This window comes from Pseudonaja textilis, chromosome 1 (genome assembly GCF_049901715.1).
Source record: "Pseudonaja textilis isolate UNSWEBS1 chromosome 1, rPseTex1.2, whole genome shotgun sequence".
NCBI classification, from domain to species: Eukaryota; Metazoa; Chordata; class Lepidosauria; order Squamata; family Elapidae; genus Pseudonaja; species Pseudonaja textilis.
The window spans coordinates 8,979,574-9,003,075 of record NC_141990.1 but is presented as its reverse complement, the minus strand read 5'-3'; the positions used below and the strand labels follow the sequence as shown (position 1 = coordinate 9,003,075).

Sequence of the window (23,502 nt, the reverse complement as noted above, 5' to 3'; positions counted from 1 at the left end):
ACACAGTGAAGTCAATATGACAGGGCCCCTGCAGAAAAATGCAGCTTAAACCTGATTTCTTTTCACAGAGACTAGGGAATAGTTTATATAGTATAATTTATATGCAATATAAATGATGTTTTATAATTAATGTTATATATTATATATTTTCAATTACAATTGGAATAACATTTACACAAATCCTGTTTATAATGAGAAATCAATATCTGCTAAATTATAACCCCACTGCTTTATAATACTTATTCAGCAAACCGTAATTCAATTTTTGCTCAGAAAATGGAAATAACATTTTGGAAATTAATAGGTGCTGCTGATGCATGTTCCTAGAGTGCCCTCTCCTGGTGCTCAGGAGACTAGTAAAATAAATGCCTGGCACGTGGCCCTTGAAAATAAGAGAAAACGATCTTCAAACTGTAAACCTGATTCTTCTGGGTCCCATTTTAAAGCAGCAGAGGATGGAAAAGCCAACTAAGAGTCTATTGGAATTGAGTGGCTAATAAATTCAAATAAAATATAACATGTATTTAAAAAGGGCAGTGCAACCTAGATGAAGTGCGATAGAAGGGCTTGTTTATTCTTTGTATATCTGCTTCCAAAGAGGGAGTTAGATTTTTTAACATTTTCTGAAGATCTGTTAGGGACATAGGAGTAAGCCTCACTGAATTCAACTGAGACTTTATCTCAGGGTCTTCAAACTTGACAGCTCTAAGACTTGTGGACTTCAACTCCCAGAATTCCTTCTCCAGTCATATTAGCTCAGGAATTCTGGAGGTTGAAGTCCACAAGTCTTAAACTTGTGAAGTTTGAAGACCCTTGCTTTATCTAATGCGGTCTGAATCTCTATCCCTATACTACATTACCAGTGTTTCTCAATTCAGCAATTTTAAAATATGTGGACTTTAACTCCCAGAATTCTGGCTGGCTAGGGAACTCTTTAAGGATGCTGAGTTTGAGAAATACTACTTTATTATACTTTCCCATTAAATTCCATTCATAAGTGAGTGTCTGCATGGGGTTATTTGGAAAACTATTCCTTTAAGGCCTTAGAATGAAAACCGGAAGTCTTAAACCGCTCTTGATTGTCTTGATTGATAAGCCTAAGAAAGGACGGAAGAGTGACTCTCTCCCCTATCGGCTCTATGGCTGTTTTCGCGTCGCTTTCCCCTTTCCATTGGTCCTTCGAGTTCCTGGTTGCCGGGCAACACGAGTGCGGCCGCGCGGTGCAGGCCGGGAAGCGGAGGCGAGCGGCATGGATGCCCACGAGCTCTTCCGGAAACTGGGCGCTGGAGCCAAATTCGACGTGAGGCGCTTCAGGCGGGACGCCGAGCGTTTCGGGGTGAGGAACGGAGGTCGCGTCCCCGTCTTTGGGCAGACGTCCACGGCTGAGCGAGGGAGGTTGTGTGTGGAGGGTAAAACTGGAAAATTCTCCCTCCATTGATTGGAGTTGAATCCGAAATGAATGGACGGCACTCTCTTCAGAAAGCGTTTTGTCTCTATGAACATTATTGGAAAATTGTCTATTCTAAGAGAATGTTTTTGTATCTCTAACAAAATGTGTGTGTGTGTATCTATCTATTCTGTCTATCTATCTGCCTACCTACCTACCTATCTAATCTATCTCTATGCGAAATACCACTCATGCATCATCACAAAATCTCCAGAACTATGAAGCCTACAAACTTGAAATTTGGCACGTACGTTCCTCTTGGCTCCTAGGGGTTCACTAAGAAAGGCTTTTTCTAAATGACCATCAGAGCATTAGTATTTCCTATATTGTTATTAACACGCTCTGATGCTAAGGAGTTCTACTCCCCCTCCCCACCTGAAAGGAAATCTGTACCAAATGCAAAACACAAGCAGAGGAGAGGAGTTTCCGTTTTAGTTTCACAGCAGCAACCAGCTTTGGTACAGAACAGTTGAGCTAAGCCGTGCCCAGGCTCCTTGCTATATATATATATATATATACACACACACACACACACACATACACACACACACACACACACACACACACACACACACACACATAACAATGTTTCTAAAATATTCCTAACAACCCAATTGAGGGAATTCCCCCCAGAATGAAATATTTTCAGAATATTAAAAAGGCAGAATATTATATTTCTCTAAATGAGAAATAGAGAAACATGCTCTTAAAAGACAGAAACCAGACCCCACCTCCCCCCCCCCCAAAAGAAACAGGAGGCCACCTTTTAAAAATGCAGATTTGGTAATTCATTCAAGACAGGATTAAAACCCCAAGGAAGCCAGCATCTAGGATTAATTACATGTGTTAAACAAGATTAAAAATCCAAGGAAGACAGCACTTTAGACCCATTGCTGGCCTTCGTGAGACAAACTAATTAAAACCAAATAACAAATATACAAAACAAGCCTCTAAATTACAAAATGCTATAGAACAAACTGTATAAAAATCCATGTACTCAACAAAGCAATAGTTTCACTGATCCAGGACAGCTGGTGGTGCTGTTCATTATTAAACTATCTTTCCAATCAGTTAACATGGTGGTTAAATGAATTTGGCTTCCCCATTGACTTTGCTTGGTAGAAGGTTGAAAATAATGATCACGTTACCTTGGGACACTGCAACCATCATAAATACATGCCAATTGTCAAGCATCCTAATTTTGATAACATGACTGGGGGGCGGGGGGGGGGATGCTGCAAAGGTCATAACTGAAAAACAGCCATAAGTCACTTTTTTCAGTGCAAGTGAACAGTCACTAAACGAACTGGTGTAGGTTGACTATAAATCTTTAGATATATTGCTAAATTTCCAGTCTGCTGTTGGATGGGACATCTTAACTACAAAGAGCTCAGGGTGGGTAGATTTCCGTTATATTTTAGATTGGGCCAAAAGCGATTTGGAAAATAAGTAGTTCAGCTCCTGCATGGGGCAGGCCATTGTTTCATTTATATGAATAGTTTATTTGGGGATAGCATCCCTTGTGACACAGTAATTATATTTTGTTAATGTGAGTGTAAATTTATGTGTGATGAAAAAAATCCAGCTAGAGCAAGCAGACACATGCAAATACAAAATAACTCTGTAAAGGGGATCAAATAGGGCAGTGCTAATTGATCAAAAATTGCTTCTAATTTTTGTTTCGTTTTGCCTATGCATGTTATTGGCCCTTAGTTCTCTCTGGGAATACAGAAGCCAAGTGGAAACTGCAAATTAAATTCTGTTAGTTTTACCCTGAAGAAACTGTGGCTCTATTTAATTTCAGATACTAAGAACTAAAGAAGCAACGGGAACATCAGAGATTCTTGGATCTCTTGATTTTTTTGGAAAGAAAAGAAAAGAAAACGAACTCCACGAAGCTCAAACCAAAACATTAGAACTGCCTAATTTGCCCCTTGAAGAGGGAGCAGTACCACAGAAAACACAGGTTGCAAAGAAGAGAAAAGGAGATGGACAAAGTACCAAGGGGAGGGAAAAAAAGAAAAAAGGCCAAGGTAAGGAAGGGCTGGCTACTCATTAAGTTCAAAAAATATTAAATTATTTTTTATTTTCATTGAGTTGCATGAAAGTTGTGGTTGTTTCTTTGTGTCTTGATAATTTTTACGTTTATTACAGTTTTGATCTATGTGGCTTAGACTTTATTTTGTAAGAAAAGCAATTAGAGTTCTATTTTATACAAATGTATATGTAAAACTGGACCAGAATATATAGATTACATGTTTTCATTGAGTTAGAACAATCACCTAGGCTAAGGCGTTCATCCCAAAATTGGTCTTACAAATGCATACCCATACCCATGTGGTATATCACATATCAAGTACTTAGGAGGTGAGGACTTGGCATTAAAAGGAAACAACAGCCAACAATATAATAGCCAGCCATCAACACCCCAATCAACATCTAAAAAGTCACACACAACAGGCACAGTATTAAAAACACACACCGAATAGCCCAAAGCACACACTGCTAGAGAGAAGTTCTCTCAGGATGGGCTCCAGCACGAATCTGAAAACTCGGAAGGCTAAACTTCTGGCCCTGGTGACTGACTCACATTGGGTCCTATAAAATGGACAATGTGTATAAAATGATATTCAGTTCCCATAACTTTTGAAACAACGTGCATTGTGGTCCAATGTACTTAAAGGAGACCAGGTTGCAGAATCTAATATAAAATATCTTAAATAGTGGCCATTGCAACAGATTAGTTTTATTCTTATTTGAGGTTTAGATCAGTAGTTCTCAACCTTTTCTTCCCTGGACCCCTTGTCATGCCCCTGGTGGAGACTGACTCTGAGGAAGAGGAGGAACAGCCAACAGGGAGTGGAAGGGTGGCTCCAGAGGTGGTGGAGGAGGCTGGGGAAGGGCAGAGGCCGGCTGAGCAGTCAGAGGAGGACCCAGGCCCATTCCCTCTCCATCCTAGGGCACGCAGGGAGGAGAGGATCAGGGTCTACTCAGGAGGAGAGGTCCATAATCCTCTTAATGGATTGCAGGTGGGAGATTCGCATAAGAGTGTCAGCCTGCCTGCTAACAGAGGCTGGAGACAATTAAGTGTTTTAGTTTGAAGGAAGGTTTATCTTGTCTGTTGAGGAACTTGATTTACGGTTTGTTTTTGGTTTCTGCTTCATTATCGGCTCTTTGGCTGTGAATTGTGTTTCTTGCCTTTGAAATGTTATTTTGAAGATAGTTTTACTTCTCCTCTGTGAACAATTTAACAGTGAAGCTAAGTTGAAGGCATTAAAGGATTTTTAGTTACGGTTTGGATTTTGGTATATTTCTGATAGACCTTGGGTCATCACTTTCCCTTTGAATACCTTTTGTGGCTATGGACCCCCTAAGACTTAACTCAATATTTAAATCAGAACATTTCTTCAAGCCTTCATGGATGCTCTGTAACAACATCGTGGCCCTCCAGTAGTCCACAGACCACTGGTTGAGAAGCACTGCTTTGATGATGTTCTTGTAACTTTCAGAAACAGTTGCTGTAATTCCTGGTGCTGAAAATGATGGTATATTATGGATGTCCACTCTGGAGGCAAAGCTTGACATTCCAAAAAGCAAGGGTAAAAAGGAACCCAAAACAAAGAATTTAAAACAAGTTAGACAAGAAAAGGTGAGTTGCTTCTCTTTTGGCATGTTCTCTAAAAATAAACAATCCGTGAATGAAGATATACTTGCTATTTTTTCAAAATAATATATTTTTTCAAAAATAATAATAAGGCATTCAGTTGAAATGGAGATGAAGTTTTCATCTAAGTTATTGACATTTAATATGAAAATTACATTTGAATACAATTTAATCTTTCTCTTACCTTTTCCCAGATAAATCATTTCAGAAATAAGCACAAAATCTACATTCAAGGCACAGATCTCCCAGACCCAATCGCTTCCTTTGAAGAACTTGGAAGAGAATATAAAATCCACTCTAAGATTATGCAGAATATTGAAGCTGCTGGATTCCAGATTCCTACACCAATTCAGATGCAAGCTATTCCCATCATGCTACATGTGTGTCCCACTTATATTCCCCTCTGAGAGAAAACGGTGATGTTGTTGCAGTGATATGCTTTAGGGTGTGCTATGAAAGAGGAATTGTGCTCATGTGTGCCCACACACACATACTTATACAGGTAGTCCTTGACTTACAACCACAATTACGACCAAAATTTCCATTGCTAAGCAAGGTGGTTGTTAAATGATTCACCCCTGATTTTAAAAACCTTTTTTGTCATACTTGTTACGCAAATCAATGCAATTGTTAAACGAATTGCATAGGCTCTAAGTGAATCTGGTTGTGAGGACTCAGGGTATGGCACAAAAGCAACAAAGTCATAAAAGCAGGAGAAAATGCTCTCCCAAGAACAGTTTTTAAAGGGAAGAAATTCAGTCCAAACCCAAAGTACGTATAAATTATAAATAAAAACCAACGCAAACCACACTGAAGTCATAAACTTGGCAGGCCAGGATGATAAATTGCAGAGTTCCACAAGATAACGCAGCTATCATAGTTGGGAGGACACCAAAATCCAGATAAGCCTCTACGAAGATAATACATGCTTTGCTTCCAGCAAGGAGCTGTGTAAAACCACGGATATCCTGTTCTCCCAGCTGCAACTAATGAAAGGGATCAGGGCCTTTTTCTCTCCCGTAAGCCATGTTGCTCCCTTCTTCGTTCCTCCCTGCATGCCCTAGGATAAAGAGGGGGTGGCCCTGGGTCTTTCTCTGAATGCCCAGCTGGACTGTGTCCTTCCCCAGTTTCTTCCACAGCCACTGGAGCCACACTCCCACTCCCTGTCAGCTGCTCGACCTTCCCCTCAGAATCAGATTCCAAAAGGGGCATGACAAGTTTCACGCATTGATTTTGCTTGTGAAACACTGGCTGGGAAGGTCACAAATGGTGATTAGCTGATGCCAGGGTGCTGCAGCTGTTTTATATACCTGCCACTTGCCAAGCACACGGATTTCAATCATGTGACAGTGGGGATGCTGAGACGGTCATAACTGTGAGATCATAAGTCACTTTTTTTCAATGCCATTGTGACTTTGAACAGTCACTCAACAAAGGGTTGTAAATTGAGGGTTACCTGCACAGGCTCAAGTTACAACCATAACTGAGCCCCCAAATTATGTTGCTACTTGAAGCATTTGTTAAGTGAGCTTTCCCCATTTTATGACTTCTTGCCACCATTGTTAAGTGAATCATTGCATTTGTTAAGGTGGTAATGTGGTTGCTAAGTGAATCTGGCTTCCCCATTGACTTCACTTGTCAGAAGGTCACAAAAGTAGATCACATGACCCTGGGACACTGCAATTGTCAGAAATAGGAGCCAGTTGCCAAGCTTCTGAATTTTGATCATGTGACCATGGGGTTCCTACAATGATTGTAAATGTGAAAAACAGTCATCAGTCACTTTTTTCAGTGCCGTCGTAACTTTGAACGGTCACTAAATGTTGTAAGACAAGAGTTAGCTGTACAGCGCAGTAGCTGCCAGTGAGCAAACTTCGCTATAATAAACGCCTCGTTGTTGCCTTTCTAATGGAAGGATTGATGGGGGGGCTACCACATAGGACTGATGTCAGGTTGATGGGCATAATTGTCGCGAGCGCTTGGTGCCCTGAGGGTGTTAGAGATGCCAGCCTGGAGGACTGAAATTCACCCACCTGCGATGACCCCTCCTTTGCCACTTTTCATGCACCGTTTATACACTCTTTGTGTTCAGGCGGAGCCTTGTTCCTTTCCTTTTGCCTCCCAGGGTCGTGAGCTCCTGGCTTGTGCTCCCACTGGCTCAGGGAAGACGTTGGCATTCAGCATTCCCATTCTGACCCACCTCAAGGAGCCCATGAATAAAGGTTTCAGAGCTCTGGTGCTGTCGCCCACACGGGAACTTGCTAGTCAGGTAAGGTGACTTCCGTCTTCTAAATTTGGCTTAAAGGTACGTTCAGATGGAACAAACATGAAAACGTTGATTTTGGATTTTACCAATTAAATAGATTTTGTTGTTGTTGTAGAAATGGCTAGTTTAAACTATTATGTAGAAGTAAAAAAGTTGAGGTTTGATGTCAATGCCTTATTCCACTGCACCGAAGGGAGTCCGAAGTCAATGCCTTTTCTTTCTTTTTTTTCCATCTTCTTTCCCCCGCTTTTCCCTTTTTCCTCCCCTATTTTTCCTGTTGTTTACTTTGATATTTTTGCATGTGTGCTATATTATAAACTAATAAAAATGGTTATAAACGAAATGAAAAAAAGATACATTCAAATGGGCAGTAGGCTGCTTGAGCAAAGCACAGTAGGAACAGCAGGGTGACGAAGGTGTTAGTCTAGGACAGGAGTCTCCAAACTTAGCAACTTTAAGACTTGTGGATTCAACTCTCACGCTGGCTGAGGAATTCTGGGAGTTGAAGTCCACAAGTCTTAAAGTTGCAAGGTTGGTGACCCCTGGTCTAAGAGCAGGAAGACAATTCATGGCTACTCTCAGGCGCAGAAGTTCCCTTAGATGTGGGTGGGTGGGTGGGCAGCTTAGTCCAGTCGTTCTCTCTTCATCCAGCCTACACCACAGGGTGGTTGTGAAGTGAAAATGGGAGGAGAGAGTGTTCTTCCAGTGTTCGCCCCTCAGTTAAAAACTTCGGAGAATCTTCCCTTATCTGAGAAGGTACATAGTTTGTGGAAGTTGCTTTATTGTCTGTTGGTTGCTACTTGTCTTTTATTATTTGTTGCCCAAAGTCAGACCAGACTGCAGTCATTTCCAAGTACTTTTAGTGAAGTATAAATCTTAACAAATAATAAATACGTAACTAAACATGCACCCATGTAAGATCTTGGTTTTATTTATTTAATGAATCAATCTGACTGCCCATCTCATCTGCATGACTCTGGACAGCTAAACAGTAGAAACAGAATGAAAAACATAACTTTAAAAAACAGCCATCATTAAGCAACAACAGAAACAACACAAAATAATACAACAGCCAAGAACACCCCATTTAACTCCGACGTGACCAAGAAACGGACTTACCCATGCTGTCAGGGCCCCAGGCTTGATAGCAAAGTAAGGTTTTCGATGCCTTGCAAAAGGCCAGCAGGGCTAAAATAAATCTCTGGGGAATGATGCCCCAAAGGGAAAATGTCAGAAATGGCTCCCCTTTTGGGCTCTGCCACACGGCACTTGTGCAGGTGAAACCTGGAGCATGCCTCTCCGGCTACATCCCACATGACGGGCATATATATCCCTGGGTAGTCCTCAACTTATGACCACAGTCGAACCCAGAATTTTCGTTATAAATCATTAAACGGGATCCCATGTGACCTGAGTCAATTTTAGGACTGTTTTTATGAAGGTCCTTAAGCGAGTCACAGCAATCATTAAATTAATCACGTGGTGGTTAAGCAAATCCAGCATATCCGATGGTTGTTTTTTGATGTTTTCTGACAGAAAGCAGCAAAAAAAAAAAAAACCATCGCAAATCACAGTCATGTGCAGCACACTGCAACTAGTTGTAAATGCGAGCTACTTGCCAAGTGCCGGAAATGTGAAAATGTGGCCTTAGGAGGGTGCAGCAGTCATAACTTTTGAGTACAGATCGTAAGTAGCTTTTTAAAAATCCCATTATTACTTAAAACAGCCAGTCATTAAGCGAGGACTACATGTACCTCCGCAGTGACTATCCTCCAGATAATAGCAAGAGCACTTAGACTTATATACCACTTCACAGTGCTTTACAGCCCTCTCTAAATGGTTTACAAAGTCAGCATATTGCCCCCAACAATCTGGGTCCTCATTTTACCCACCTCGGAAGGCTGAGTCAACCTTGAGCCTGGTGATATTTGAACTGCCAAATTGCAGTCAGCAGAAGTAGCCTGCAGTACTGCACTCTACCCACTGCGCCACTGCAGCTCAGTAGTTAGAACAAGGGTCTTCAAACTTGGCAAGTTTAAGACTTGTGGACTTCAACATCCAGAATTCCTGAGCTAACATGACTGGAGGAGGAATTCTGGGAGTTGAAGTCCACAAGTCTTAAAGCCGTCAACTTTGAAGGCCCCTGAGTTAGAATGTAGCAAATAATGTTGCAAATCAAGAGTTGAAAACTAATTAAATAATCTTTACTCAATATCCCAATGAACTGAAAAAGGCTTCAGTTCCCTGTTATTCCCTTATGATGGTTCCCCCGGTATATTTGTTTTCTGTGCTTTATTTTTCTGCTTCTGGAAATAATAGTGACTCTTCGGATATTTAAATCTATATTTCAGCTGTGTGTCTGATTCGTCTCCCTTTTAGACCCACAGAGAGCTACTTAAGTTGTCTGAGGGCATTGGCTTCAGGATACATTTGATTCACAAAGCTGCTGAAACAGCAAAGAAGTTCGGGCCAAAATCTTCTCAGAAATTTGGTAAGATAGAAATAAACAGGGCAAACAGGGATCCCTATTCAATTCCCATCAACTTGCTTCTTCTGACTCCGCTTAACGGTTGCTTTTTCTACAGATATTTTGGTGACTACTCCAAACCGACTTATCTATCTGCTGAAACAAGAGCCTCCAGCCATAGATCTGACCAGGTAAAAAGGAATAGACCCCCCCACTCCTTTTTTTAATATACCCCTGTATTTGGTAGTATTCACTAAGAGATGGACCTGCAGAAATGTTTAGTGCTGTTTGTAGGTTTAATTTGGCCTAAATACGTTGATTCAAATAAATCCCATGCCAGTTAAAAGTTTATGTTGCATGTATAAAATAAACATGCATAAAAGTTGCATAATTTTTCTGGCCTGTGGCAGAAAAGCTCAGCAAGTAATAATATTTCAGGGTGGTGAAGAGTCTATAGAGTTTCTTAGTCATCCAGGCCATGGTTGTCCCAAAGGTGCTTTTTCAGGAGGCAACTGGACTTTCTGGTTTTTTCTTTTGAAGATGTTTCACTTCTCATCTAAAAAGCTTCTTCAGCTCTGACTGGATGGTGGGGAATGGAAGGATTTATATTCCTTGCAGACAGCTGGTGATTTGCATCCTTTTAGAGGATCGTTGAAGCATTTGGAGGTTTGTCTGTGTCCTTAGGATCACCTGAGTAGTGCTCCTGGTTCCTGTAGTCCAGGGGTCCCCAACCACCGGGCCGCAGACCGGTACCGGTCCATGGAACATTTCCTACCGGGCCACCAGTTTGCTGGGTGCCGCCATCTTGTTTTGGTGAGAAAGTGCTTCCGGTGAGCTTTTCCGGTTCCAAAGCGGCGTTTGGGTCCTGAAGGAATCCTCGCGCCTTAGTTTCATCTAAGGGGGGGGGCGGCTTTGAACAAAACTAAGGCGGGAGGATTCTTTCAGCACCCAAGGCAAGGCGAGCCGAGTGACCGTCCTGAAGCCCATCGACAAAGGTACAAAGGAGGAGTTGAAGGTGGCGGGGAGAAGCGGGGGAGGGCTAGCTGGCCGGTCGCTCAGCTCGCCTTGCCTTGTCATGTGTGCTGATGCCGGTACCGGGCCGTGGCACAAAAAAGGTTGGGGGCCACTGCTGTAGTCTACCAGTTTTTCCTCTGGAAATCCAGTCCTATTCCCACCCTGTGGACACAGAAAAACCTCAAAATGCTTCAACGACCCTCTAAAAAGATGCAAATGACCAATGGTCTTCAAGGAATATAAATCCTTCCATTCCACACTCTCCTGTCAGAGCTGAAGAAACTTCTTGGATATGTCTTCAAAAGAAAAAACAAGAAAGTCCAGTTGCCTCCTGAAAAAGCACTTCCGGGTTTCAGGGTGGTTATGAAGAAACATGTGGGAGAAACAGTGTCAGTCACAGAGGAACTTATAAGAAAAGTTGAGTATATATTAGCAAATAATTAAATATCCATAACCTCTCATTCTGATATTTGCTCACCAGCCTTAATAAGGCCATGTGGAATGTGGCATTGAGCAGTGATCTGATTTTGCTGTCTATGTGAGACGTCACGTATTAAACCTCCTAATTGCAGCCTTATCTTCTGCCCTAGAGTGGAATGGCTGGTAGTTGATGAGTCAGACAAATTGTTTGAAGATGGGAAAACAGGATTCCGAGACCAGCTGGCTACCATCTTCTTGGCCTGTTCCTCCCATGTTGTCAAGAGAGCCATGTTCAGTGCAACATTTGCACATGATGTGGAGCAGTGGTGTAAACTCAACCTTGACAATATCATATCTGTATCCATTGGAGCAAGGTGAGTGTGGGGATTAAAGGTTGTCTCTTCCCTGACGGAAAGTTGATTGCTCTAGCAGATAATTTGTTCTCCTTGCCTCCAGAAGAGATCAGGTCACTTGCTCATTCGCTTCCTGCTCTGGAATCAAATTCTTCCCACAGAGTTCCATTGTTCCTCTTCCTATTCTGGGCAGTTTCCATTGCTGTTCCTTGCTCTGCTGAACAGACAAGCCATTGAATAGAATAGAATTCTTTATTGGCCAAGTGTGATTGGACACACAAGGAATTTGTTTTTGGTGCAAAGACAAATTCCTTGTGTGTCCAATCACACTTGGCCAATAAAGAATTCTTTCTGAGTTAAGTTAAAGAGGCTGCTTGGCTTTTTGACATACAAAGTCCTTTGGACTCTAATTTCATTTATCAGAGGGTTGTCTAGGCTGCAGGTCTTCCTCCTGTCTCCCAAGGTCATTCCCACATACAGAAGGGGAGCAAGCCTTCTCTAAGTGGTTGCTGATGCTGAGCTGCTTCTTCTTCTGTGAACTCTGCTCACAAAACTCTTTTTATTTTTTGACGTCTTTGGCGTTCCCCTTAATCTTACAACACATGGACAGACTCAACCATACTTTCAATTAGGAAGCCAAGCATCCTACACTAGGCTAAATCCAAAAACACTAGAGAAGTGCTGGAAGCCTGGCGCACAGAGAAAGCCACCATCAATAGGCACATCGAGATAAACCGTGTCTTCATGCCATTCAAAAGAGAAAAATAAACCAAGAAGAAAACAAGACCAAAGGCATCAGTTTCATTTTGATATTTGCTTAGAATGAAATTGACCACAGTTGAGCCCCAAATATCTGTTGCACATCCTTTCTAGAAACCAGAACCCAGATAAGCAGGGATTGACACCCAGACAAATTATCAAGCAGAAAACAACAGTGAATGTATTACCATGGAAAAAATAGCGCTCCACTAATACTGGCAGGTCAAGCTAGTGTATATAAACAGGGTGCAAATCCCACATTCACTGACATGTGCGTGTTATCTAGTTGGTAATGAAACATCTGCAACCAAGCTCAGAGATCACCAGGAGCTCCACATTTCAACCCTGAGCTACATGTATTCTCTTTATTCTGTTGGTTGTAATTTCCAGGTAGAACAAAGCAACAGGTTGCAATATATAGTGATCCCGTCCACCTGTAAAATAGGCTGTGCGTTTGGCAAGGATTTGGCATCTGTAAAATGTAACTAATAACCATTCTGTTGAGAACAGGGTAAGGTAGACTTCCTCCCCTTCCCCACCCCCCAAAGGATGATTCCATATGCATTGCCTCTATGTTATCAGTGGAAAGAAAGGCTAGGATCATCTTTTAGTTGGGAAGGAGGAATGAGAAAATATTTTAATGAAAATCTATGGAGGTTCTCAATTATCCAAGTCATGGTTGTACCATAGGTCCATTTCCAAAAGGCAATTGGACTTCCTTGGGGTTTTTCCTTCAAAATGTTTCCATTTCTCACCGAAGCACCAGTGTGAGCTGAAGAGGTTTCTTGAATAGGAAGTGAAACTATTTCAGAGAAAAAAAACAGAAGAAAGTCCAGTTGAAAAGGCATCAGAAAAAAAGTCCAGTTTTGAAAAGTACCTTTAAGGACATTTTAATGAAAATTGTTTTCTGGACTCCTTGCGACATTTCCCGAAAGGCACAAGGCAAATTATAGAAGGAAGTTCACTGTAAAAAAAATATTTATTAAGCCTGGACTGCCTTCAGAACTGACACAGATCTTTGACTTTTTTGCTTCAGAAATGCTGCAGTCGAGACGGTGGATCAAGAGCTCCTATTCGTTGGATCGGAGACAGGAAAATTGTTAGCTATGAGAAATCTTGTAAAAAAGGTAATTTATTTTTCATGCTGAGACTGTCTTATTTGGGAGTTTTCTGCAATGAATCAACCTGATATGTTCATAAAGCAGAATAAATGAATAAAACACCTTCGAGGAATGCAAATGTTTTAGAAGAGGAAATTACAAACCATTAGAGATATAGAATTCACTTGAAATGGCAAGCAAGAATACTCTTTCTTTAAGGTACTTTCATGTTGAAAGGAAGGAGGGAGGGAGGGAAAGAAGTGGAGGAAAGACCTTTGCAGGCCTGATACACAACCAGCCATTTTCATATTAACAAGCCAAGATTATTTATCTCATGAGATAGCAGCCTATGAGAAATCAGGGGAGAACTTTGGAATGAGCTTCATTGCTCTTTGAATCTAATATTTCTTCTGCTGCTATGTGATGTCAGAATTAGAACATCCGGTTGAGATTGGGAGACACTGACCAAATTTCTGCTGGTTCTTGGAGATCACTGGGTAATGTTGGGCCACCCTCTTGAAACTGCAGCACAAGAGGCAACGCTGGAATTTATACTATTTGCTTATTTATTACACAAACTTATACAGCCGCCCAACTCGCAGGTGATTCTGAGTGGCTTACAATAAAAAAAAATCCACAACATAAAAGCCCATAACCCCCTTTCCTCCCTCCCCACTATGGCAGCAGCAACCCAATCAGATTAACCCTTTGATAGGTTCCATCTCCATTTGGGATTCCCCAAGCCCTTTTGAATAAATAACAAAGTGAGGGCCAATCATATCTCCGGGGAATCCACATTTAAAGGGGGCATCTACAGAGAAGGCCTTTTTGTGGTCCCACCAGATGTACTTCCCTAATAGATGGAACCCTCAACATGCCCTCAACCTTCCCATCCTGATCAGCTGGGCTAATGGAGAATTGGCCCTTCAAGCACTCTTGCGCGCAAGTCAAGGAATAATGGCCTGGTCTCTCTGAGAATAAAATAAATGTTTTCGGTAACTTAGTCTGTTGTCGCAGGTAGTCCTTGACCATAACTGAGCCCAAAATTTCTGTTGCTAAGTGAAACATTTGTTCATTGGGTTTTGTCCCCACTTTATGACTTTTCCTGCCCTGGCTGTTGAGTGAATCACCACAGTGGTTAAGTTAGTAACATGGTTGTTAAATGAACCTGGTTTCCTCATTGCAAGAGGGTTATAAAAGCTGATCACGTGACCCCTGGGACAGTGCAACTGTCACCAATATGAGTCATTTGCCAAACAGCTGAATTTTGATCACATGACCATGAAAATGCTGCAACGGTCTTCAGTGTGAAAAACGGTCACAAGTCACTTCATCAGCTCTGCTGTAACTTTGAATGGTCACCAAATGAACTATTGTAAATCAAGGGCTCCTTGTATATGTATACATTATATTTTCTCTTCCTTTTCCTTCTGTAATTTTTCTCTCTCTTCTTCCTCCTCTACCTTCCCTTCCTTCGCCAGCCTACCCTCTCTCTTTCCCTCCCACTCCCTTTCCTCACCAGATTGGGGAAAGCTTTTGTCTATATTGACTGCCAATGTCTCTACCAGATTTAGAAAGGCTTGTTTTCCTCAGATAGGTCCCAATCCCATGGGCCCAAACATTTTAAAACTAAATTGGACTTATTTCAGAATACCCTGAATATGATAGGATTGTGTGGATGCAGAGTTAAGAGTCCTTTCTGAATCTGAAGAGTGAATTGACTAGACCAGCTGACAGTCACAGCATTACAGCACTTCCTGTCTGAATTGTCACCTCACCCTGGCTCTCTTCTTTTCTTTCCCTTCCATTACAGGGCTTCACACCTCCAGTCTTGGTGTTTGTCCAATCTATTGAACGGGCTAAAGAGCTGTTTCATGAGCTTGTTTACGAAGGCATCAATGTGGACGTCATTCATGCAGACAGGACTCAACAGCAGGTAAGGGAGGGTTTTTGGGGTATAGAAGAACATTTTATAAGCTAGTTAACAGAATAACAGAGTTGGAAGGGATGTTGGAAGTTTTCTAGTCCAACCCCTCTGCTCTCACAGGAGACCTATATTATTTTTGACAAATGACTGTCTCTTCTTAAAACCTCCAGTGATGAAGATCCTACTTGAAGGCAAGACGTTCCACTGATTAATTGTTCTCACTGTCTGGAAATTTCTCCTTAGTTCTAGTTGATTCTATTCTTGATTAATTTCCATCCATTGTTAGTTAGCTTATCTTGCTGTAGTTTTTTTTCCTGGTTCTTGCTTTTTGAAGAGCTCTGCTAACTGGCTCTCTTCAAGAAGGCGTGTTTGGAGTTCTGGTGGAAGAGAAGTTGCTTCTGCAGGTATTTACTCACGGCTTACGCAAGGATTTTTTCCCCTCTCCCTAGAGAGATAATGTAGTGCACAGTTTCAGAGCTGGGAAGATCTGGGTCCTTATATGCACTGCTTTGCTGGCTCGAGGGATCGACTTCAAAGGAGTGAACATGGTGATCAATTTTGACTTCCCCAGCAGTGCCGTGGAATATATCCACCGGATAGGTGAGTTTAGGTTTCTGTATTTTAAATAAGAGAATTTCATCATTTCAGTATTTGACTCGGGGAGCAGGAGAATGCAAGGCAGTTCTTTCACAGCTGAGACTCACAGGAAATAACCTGGAAGCTTTTGGTCCAAAAAGAGAGACAATACCAATCAGCATTTGGAAAGTCCTGCCATTGTATCCAGTTCTTTCCTTTTTAAAATACAAATAAAATACAAATAACAGGAAAAACAATAAGGAAATGGAGGAAGAGGAAAAAAGGTGAAAGGAAAAATAAAGCATTGACTTCCAACTCCCTTTGGTGTGATAAATTACAAAGCAAAGTTACAATATGCACTTAGTCCTTGGCTTACCAACATTCATTTAGTGACTGAAGTTACAGTGGCACTGAAAAAAGTGACTCATGACCGTTCTTCACACTTACCACAACTGTAGCAACACCGCAATGATCACATGATCAAATTTGGATGCTTGGCAACTGGTTCACACTTATGACAATTGATGTCTTCCGGCGTAATTTGATCTCCTTTTGTGTCCTTATGACAAGCAAAATCAATGGGGAATGCAGATTCTCTTAACAACTGGTATTAGTAACTTAACAACTGCAGTGATTCCCTTAGCAACTGCAGCAAGAAAAAAAATCATAAAATGGGGCAAAACTCACTTAACCGTCTCAGTTAATAATATAAATTTTGGGCTAATTATAGTCATAAGTTGAGGACTACCTGTAAACAGATCACTAGCCATTTCTATAACAACAAAGTAATCTGGTCATGAAAAACTCAAACTCAAAATTTCACTTTTTTCCCCATTTCGAGCACAAAGTCTAGCAACGATCTCCAAGTAGAAACAAAACTGGAAATAGTCTTTCTTTTGATAAGGACAGTTAGCTTTGCCATCTCTGCCAGTTCCATTACTTCATGCATTCATTCTATTTCCCCCAAGGATTGTCCTAATGTTTCAAACTATGAAAAGCCTTAAAAAGTTCAAAATTGCTCTAAGAACATTCTAAATCTCTTTGTGATAGTTATGGCTTTCTCCTTAGTGGTCAGAGTACGATATAGTGAAGAAGGAGCTATTGTGTCCTACACATAATTCCAAGAGAAATGTTGCCTTGGCATTTAAGCCACCCAAATTTAGCAGTCAACCCTTTTTCACTGCAACTTGTAATATAGAATTTGACTTCCTTTTAGATGTCAGCCTGTCCCTTGGAGCTTTTCGGTTCGTTCCCTCTCTTTCTCTCTTCCTCTTGTTCTTTTCTTTTAAGGAAGATAAAATCATGCAGCAAATAAGGCTGCAACTGAAGTCTGAGCTGTTGCTCTTCAAATGTGTAATCCAGTAACTGAGAAGTGCAAAGTGGGGATGACTCATGTATTATGATGATGACTCATATAACTCAGTGTATCTATCTATAAATTATTTTCCTTTAGTTGACATCTCCCCCTATCTGTCCAATACAAAGAAAGAAAGCGTGGTGTTTAATAATTATTTGTCTACAACTCAGTAGCATAATAAGCTACCTTGAATAGATGTAACTTGTCCTCTGGACCTAGACCTTGGAACAAACCATGGTAAAGACGGAGTGTTTCACACAAAGGTTTTATCTGAACACACATCTGAATTGGGACAGGAATTTACTGACTAAAATCATATTTATAGTGTGTATGTATTTATGTATAAAATTTATAAAGCTGCCCATCTCACCAAAGGTGACTGCGTGTGTGCACAACAGGAGATAAATAGATCTATGGTAGATCTCTTATTGGATCAGACCTGGTAAGGTCTCTTTCAGCAGCAGCAGACAAGGGTCTCCATTTTGTATTAACATTCTGAATTAGGGAGATCTCACGTTTAGAAACGTCTTTGCAACCTCCCTGCTTCTGTCTTCAGGGGCTCCCCCATTATTGTTACCTCGGCTGAATACTGTTCTCTCTTGCAACAGGTCGCACAGGGAGGGCAGGGCACACAGGAAAGGCAATTACCTTCTTCACTGAAGACGACAAGCCATTACTGCGAAGGTACCTTTTCCACTCGGTGCTTCGTTTACCTTGTTCTTGAGCTTGACCATTGTTCATTAAGTCAAGGCTTCAAGAATGAGTCATGAGCCAGCTTGACGATATTTCCTCCTCCGCCCTCCTGGCCTGTTGGCAAAATGGCAAAAGGCCCTCGACCCTCTGGTTGTGAGTTGCAGTTGCAGCAGACTCCATATCTTGGCTTATACTGAATTTCCCCCAAAATAAGACACTGTCATCATCCCCGGCCTCCTTTTCACTGTTAGAGGCCTTCAGGAACTACTTCTGCGGCTGGCAAGGCTTTCTTGAAGGCCTCTGCAGCCGATAATAGAGATCCGGATCAATCCGGAGCTTTGTTATCAGCTACAGAGGCCTTCAGGAAAGCCTTGCCAGCCTCGACGGCTGCAGAAGAAATGGGATGGCAAGGCAGGTGTTGGGGTGTGCGTGGCCTTGGCTAAAACTGTCCAAAGGTAAGTAGTAGGGCAGCTCCACTCCCCTATCCTAGCTTAATTTTTACCTGTGCACTTGAGTGGGCAGGATCTTAATTAGGGCTTATTTTGGGAGTGGGGCTTGGGTGCACATGTAAAAATCAAGCTACGACTTACTTTCAGGGTGGTTGTATTTTCGGGGAAACAGGGTATGTAGAAAAAATCCAGGGGTGCCTAAAGTGATCTAGCTGGCTTTTATACCTAAGGCCAGACTAGAACTCCCAGTCTCCTGATAATTCACCCAAAGTCACCCAGCCAGCTTTCATACCTAAGGCCAGACTAGAACTCCCAGTCTCCTGATAATTCACCCAAAGTCACCCAGCCAGCTTTCATACCTAAGGCCAGACTAGAACTCCCAGTCTCCTGATAATTCACCCAAAGTCACCCAGCCAGCTTTCATACCTAAGGCCAGACTAGAACTCCCAGTCTCCTGATAATTCACCCAAAGTCACCCAGCCTGCTTTCATGTCAAAGGCCGGACTAAAACTCACAGTCTCCTGGTGATTGGCTCAAAGTCATGCATTTTACCTTCACTTCTAAGGCCAGACTAGAACTCTCCGTCTCCTGGCTTTTAGCATGTGCACGGAGGAGTGGTTTTTTGGAATTGGATACAGTATTTGAGAAGCTATTAAGACAGTTTGGGGCCAGGTTGCCCATCCCTGATGTCTGCCTTGGCCAGGCGCAGATGAGTGTTTGATCCTCATATTTTAGGCGATTGGCTAGAAATCATCAGCTTTAGGTTTGTTCTCACTATTTGCCTCCCGCCTTTCATGCCTTGTTTTGTTCTCTTTTAGCATAGCCTCCGTTATCCAGAGAGCTGGTTGTCCTGTCCCGGATTACATAAAGCACTTTCGCAAACTGCAAAGGTATGGTCTCTGGGGTCAGGGTGAACGAAGAAGCTAAGGTGGGAAGGACACCGTGTTCTGGGTGTTTCCAATTGCCTGAAATCACATTAGTGGTCTCTCACTGCTGAAGTTAAGATCAATCAGGGAACCCCAGACATGCCACTTTGGGCTCTTGAGAGCCAGCAGAGAGAGAAAGATCTGCCAGTGTTAAGAAAAAACATGTCATGGCAGCCTGATTGCTGCTTTATGTATTCATTTCAGTGATAATTCTTTGCTATGTTAACTCCCCCCCCCACCCCCAATGGGGGATTCCCAGGGGTATAGTCTGAAAGAACGATGGGGACAAAAGCTTATAGTGCATCCTAAGCGCATGATAGAATCACATCGAAAGCAGTGGTCAGAGTCCTTAGAAACTTTGCTTAATATCTCCCAGGTTCCCCATTCCTTATGATCCTTTTAATGATCCTTTTAATAAAACAAACTAAGTAGGAAGCAATTCTTTAATAAAACAAACTAAATAGGAAGCAGTGCTACAAAACCAAGCTCCAGAAGCATTGTCATTTACAGGTAGTCCTCAACTTACAGCCACGTTTGAGCCTAACATTTATGCTGCTAAGCGAGACATTTGTTACGTGTGTTTTGCTGCATTTTACAACCTTTGTTGCCATGGTTGTTAAGTCAATAACTGCAGTTGCTAAGTGAACCACATGGTCGTTCATTGAATCTGGCTTCCGCATTGACTTCGCTTGTCAGAAGGTCGCAAAAGGGGATTACATGACCTCGGGACACTGCAACCTGTCAAGGTTCTGACAATTGCCCTAATTAAATCATGAGCCTTGAGCCAAGCTTCAAAAGAATCCAAAAGATTTATTAGGAGCAATGTGTCGGCATTGATCCATATGAAGCCAACTCTGCCACATGTAATTTACGGTTCACCTGTGATCCTGTGTCCCCTCTGGGTGTGTCATAAATCAGGTTCACAGTCTCCAATGAAGGATTTTCACGGGCAGAAGATCCGGTAGCCTAGGCGACCATCTTTGTAAAATAAGCATGGAATGTACTTCTGGTTTTAATTGCCCTACTTGCTCCTTCAGGTTTTTTCCCCCTCCTGCTTATGGCAACTCGAAAACAGGCATAGGAGTGCTTTACGAGTTGACACAACCGTCATAAATATGAACCAGTTCCCAAACATCCAAATTTTGACCATGCAACCATGAGGATGCTGCAACAATCCTAAGTGTTAAAAACAGCCATAAGTCATTTTTTTCAGTGCTATTGTAACTTAGAATGGTCACTGTATGAATGGTTGTAAGTGAAGGACTACCTATAGTTGTCACGAATGAATCCTACACTAGTTCTATGGGGATGGTAAAGACATTCTGGGCATGATGGAGGCTAATTCTGGTAAATAGGCTCTTTGTGACTAACCAGTGAGATATTTAGATTACTTTCTTGCTAATTCCCTTATGTGCCATATGCCTTTTAAACTTTTTAATAATGATTGTTTTTCATATGTTATTATTTTGTATCTTTATTGCCCGGAATAACTTGGGCAGCTATATAAATCAATCAATCTTTCCTTCTCTCCATCCATCCATCCATCCATCACATCATATTAAGCAAGTCTTAAGTAAGGCAGCCATTTTTTTGAGTGTGCCTACTACATGTTTTCAAAATTACAAATATGGTCCCAGCTCAAGGTGCCTTTTATTTAGTTATTTGTTTTGAGTTCTCCCCAATTTCCTTTCCTTATTAAATAAATATTATTTTTCTCTTTTTTAGTTTCCAGGGTTCTGGAAACTGCCTCCTTTTAGAAATTGAATGAGGGCTGCTGACAAGTTATACAGTATGTGTTGAATATACCAAATGTAACTTCTTTAGGAAGTTTATTCTGTGCGCTCGTATAAACATTTTCTGTTCACAACAAGGAACAGGTTCACAACAAGGAACAGGAAAAAGAAAGGGAGCAAGGAAGGAAACTGGATTGTAAACTTTGCTAATGACCTGTTTCTATTTTATTTTCCTTTCCTCCACCTCTGCCCTGAATGTCACATTCAGCAAGCAAAAGAAGAAATTTACAAAGAAGCCCTTGGAAAGGGCGCACATCCTTACTTCTCTTAAGTTCTTACAAAAAAAAGCCAAGAAAAACAAGTAAGTAGATGCTCCTGGGTCCAAATGTTTTTTTGAAAAGTGTTGCATAGAGGTGGAAATATAAGTGAATACAGGAGCTAATGAAATAACATCATGCGCATTTAAGAACATTTCTAGAAAAACCTAAGAGTATGATGCTTTCAATTTGCCATTTTGCAAATTTCCTATTAAGGAATATAATATTTCCTAATTGATTCTTAACAGAATAACAGAGTTGGAAGGAACCTTGGAGGTCTTCTAGTCCAACCCCCTGCTTAAGCAGGACTGTGGATCTTCAGTCCTTCTCAAAGAGCTTTGGACAATATCAGTGTCAAAAACATTAACATAGCAATAAATGCAACTTTTTATATATATAAATCTGTCACTGTTTGACTTTTTAAAAAGTAGCTCTTAATAGGCTTTTCATGCCATTCCCTTCTTTATTAGCACTTAAATTTGGTATCTCTGTTCTGTTTGTTCTACTTTGTATTAATATTTCTCTGGCAAGTTGCTGTGTGCTATCAGCGTTAAAAACAATACAATTAAATTGTGCTATATTAAATATAGAAAATAGCCCTTGTTTCTAGCTGTGAATTTTCAAAGTTTTGAATCAAGGTAATCTTTATTTAGTGACTGCCTCATTTAGCGATTGTTCATTAACAAAGTTGATGAAAAAGTAAGTTGGTTTCATCTAGTAAATGTTTTGCTTGACTGAATGACTGAATTGCTTATCCCAGTTGTGGTCGCTAAGCAGAATCAATTTCAAACCACCTGAATACAAAGTAGTTTGCTACCACTGATTTTGGGTTTTCAGCTATAAACAAACCACCCAGAGTAGATGGAAATCGGGTGGCATACAGGTTTAATTTATTATTATTTTTATTGAAATGAGTATATATCCTACTATAAAAAGTTAAGTGGCAATTAACTTTTGGTTTGTTTTTTTAAAGTTTCAGAAAGTTGGATGTGGTTCGTATAATTTATTTGCTCCTTTTACTCTTAATAGGACACTTGTCCAGAAAATGAAAAAGAAGAACTCCAAGGAAGTCCAAAGTAATAATTCTCAGAAACGGGTGACTCCAGAAAATTAATTCAGTTGCTTTGTCAAAATAAACAAGGATTTTTTTGATCTTTGCAAGAAGAATAAACCCGAGGAGCCCTTTTTTGATGGACAAATATTTTGATTTTGCTTCTTTGATGTATATAGTTTACTGTTTTTCTACTTTACCTTTAGCTACAGGATACCTCATCCCCCAGCCCCTGATAAAGGGGGGACTTGAATCAGATCATCCTCCTTGGGTAACAGTGTGATGGTGCTAATGCAAGTGTCGTACCACAGAAAGATACCCAGATGCAGTCATCATGGGCACAGAAAGGATTCTGGACGCAAAGGGACTCCTCTTACGATAAATGACTCTCAGCTCATAATAAAAGGGAGAACTTCTACTACCAATCTTTGTCATTGACTATGGGAAATCAAATATTAGAATGTAGTAACTGGTTCTGTGGTGGGAATGTAAGGATAAGGCACAATTGTAGCAATCTTCTTTTGTGCCTTTATTGCCTGAAGAGTGGATTTAAAAAATCAATGGGAAGATGGAAAAGACCTCTTCAAGAATTCAGATAGTTTGCAAAAATTAGGAATCTGGTAGCATCTTTTCAGACTAACACATTTTATTAAAGAGTAGAAGTTTTCATCCTTTTTGAAAAATTCCTGAGCCTGAAAAAGTACTATCAAACTTGATTGTTGAATACCATTAAAGATTAACAGCTATCCTACTTTGGTTTGCAAAAAACAATCCACAATAATTCACTGACAACTGTTGAATCTTTGAGATTATAAAACCTAAAACCATATTCTCAATAACCTGGGTCCAAGTGGTTGTGTTGTTAAAATATTAGTTTGCATTTTGGTGTGTGTTTATGTGCAATGTTGTGATTAAATGTAGTATAATGGGAGGTTTTATAATCATCAGTTCCTGCCATCCTAATTTCCAACTGGAATTGCCAT

General features: G+C 41.0%; 1 protein-coding gene across 1 annotated transcript; it reads left to right on the top strand.

Annotated features, from left to right (window-relative positions):
• The first annotated feature begins 1,200 nt into the window (after positions 1 to 1,200).
• DDX52 (DExD-box helicase 52) lies at positions 1,201 to 22,937 on the top strand. Its single transcript, XM_087925420.1, has 15 exons — positions 1,201 to 1,336; positions 3,252 to 3,480; positions 4,957 to 5,096; positions 5,306 to 5,491; positions 7,237 to 7,380; positions 9,757 to 9,868; positions 9,963 to 10,035; positions 11,449 to 11,652; positions 13,427 to 13,517; positions 15,304 to 15,426; positions 15,867 to 16,017; positions 17,959 to 18,034; positions 19,311 to 19,382; positions 21,420 to 21,512; positions 22,498 to 22,937. Exons 1-15 carry the CDS (start codon positions 1,250 to 1,252, stop codon positions 22,580 to 22,582), a joined length of 1,866 nt encoding a protein of 621 aa, XP_087781546.1. The 5' UTR covers positions 1,201 to 1,249; the 3' UTR covers positions 22,583 to 22,937.
• Positions 22,938 to 23,502: the final 565 nt, after the last annotated feature.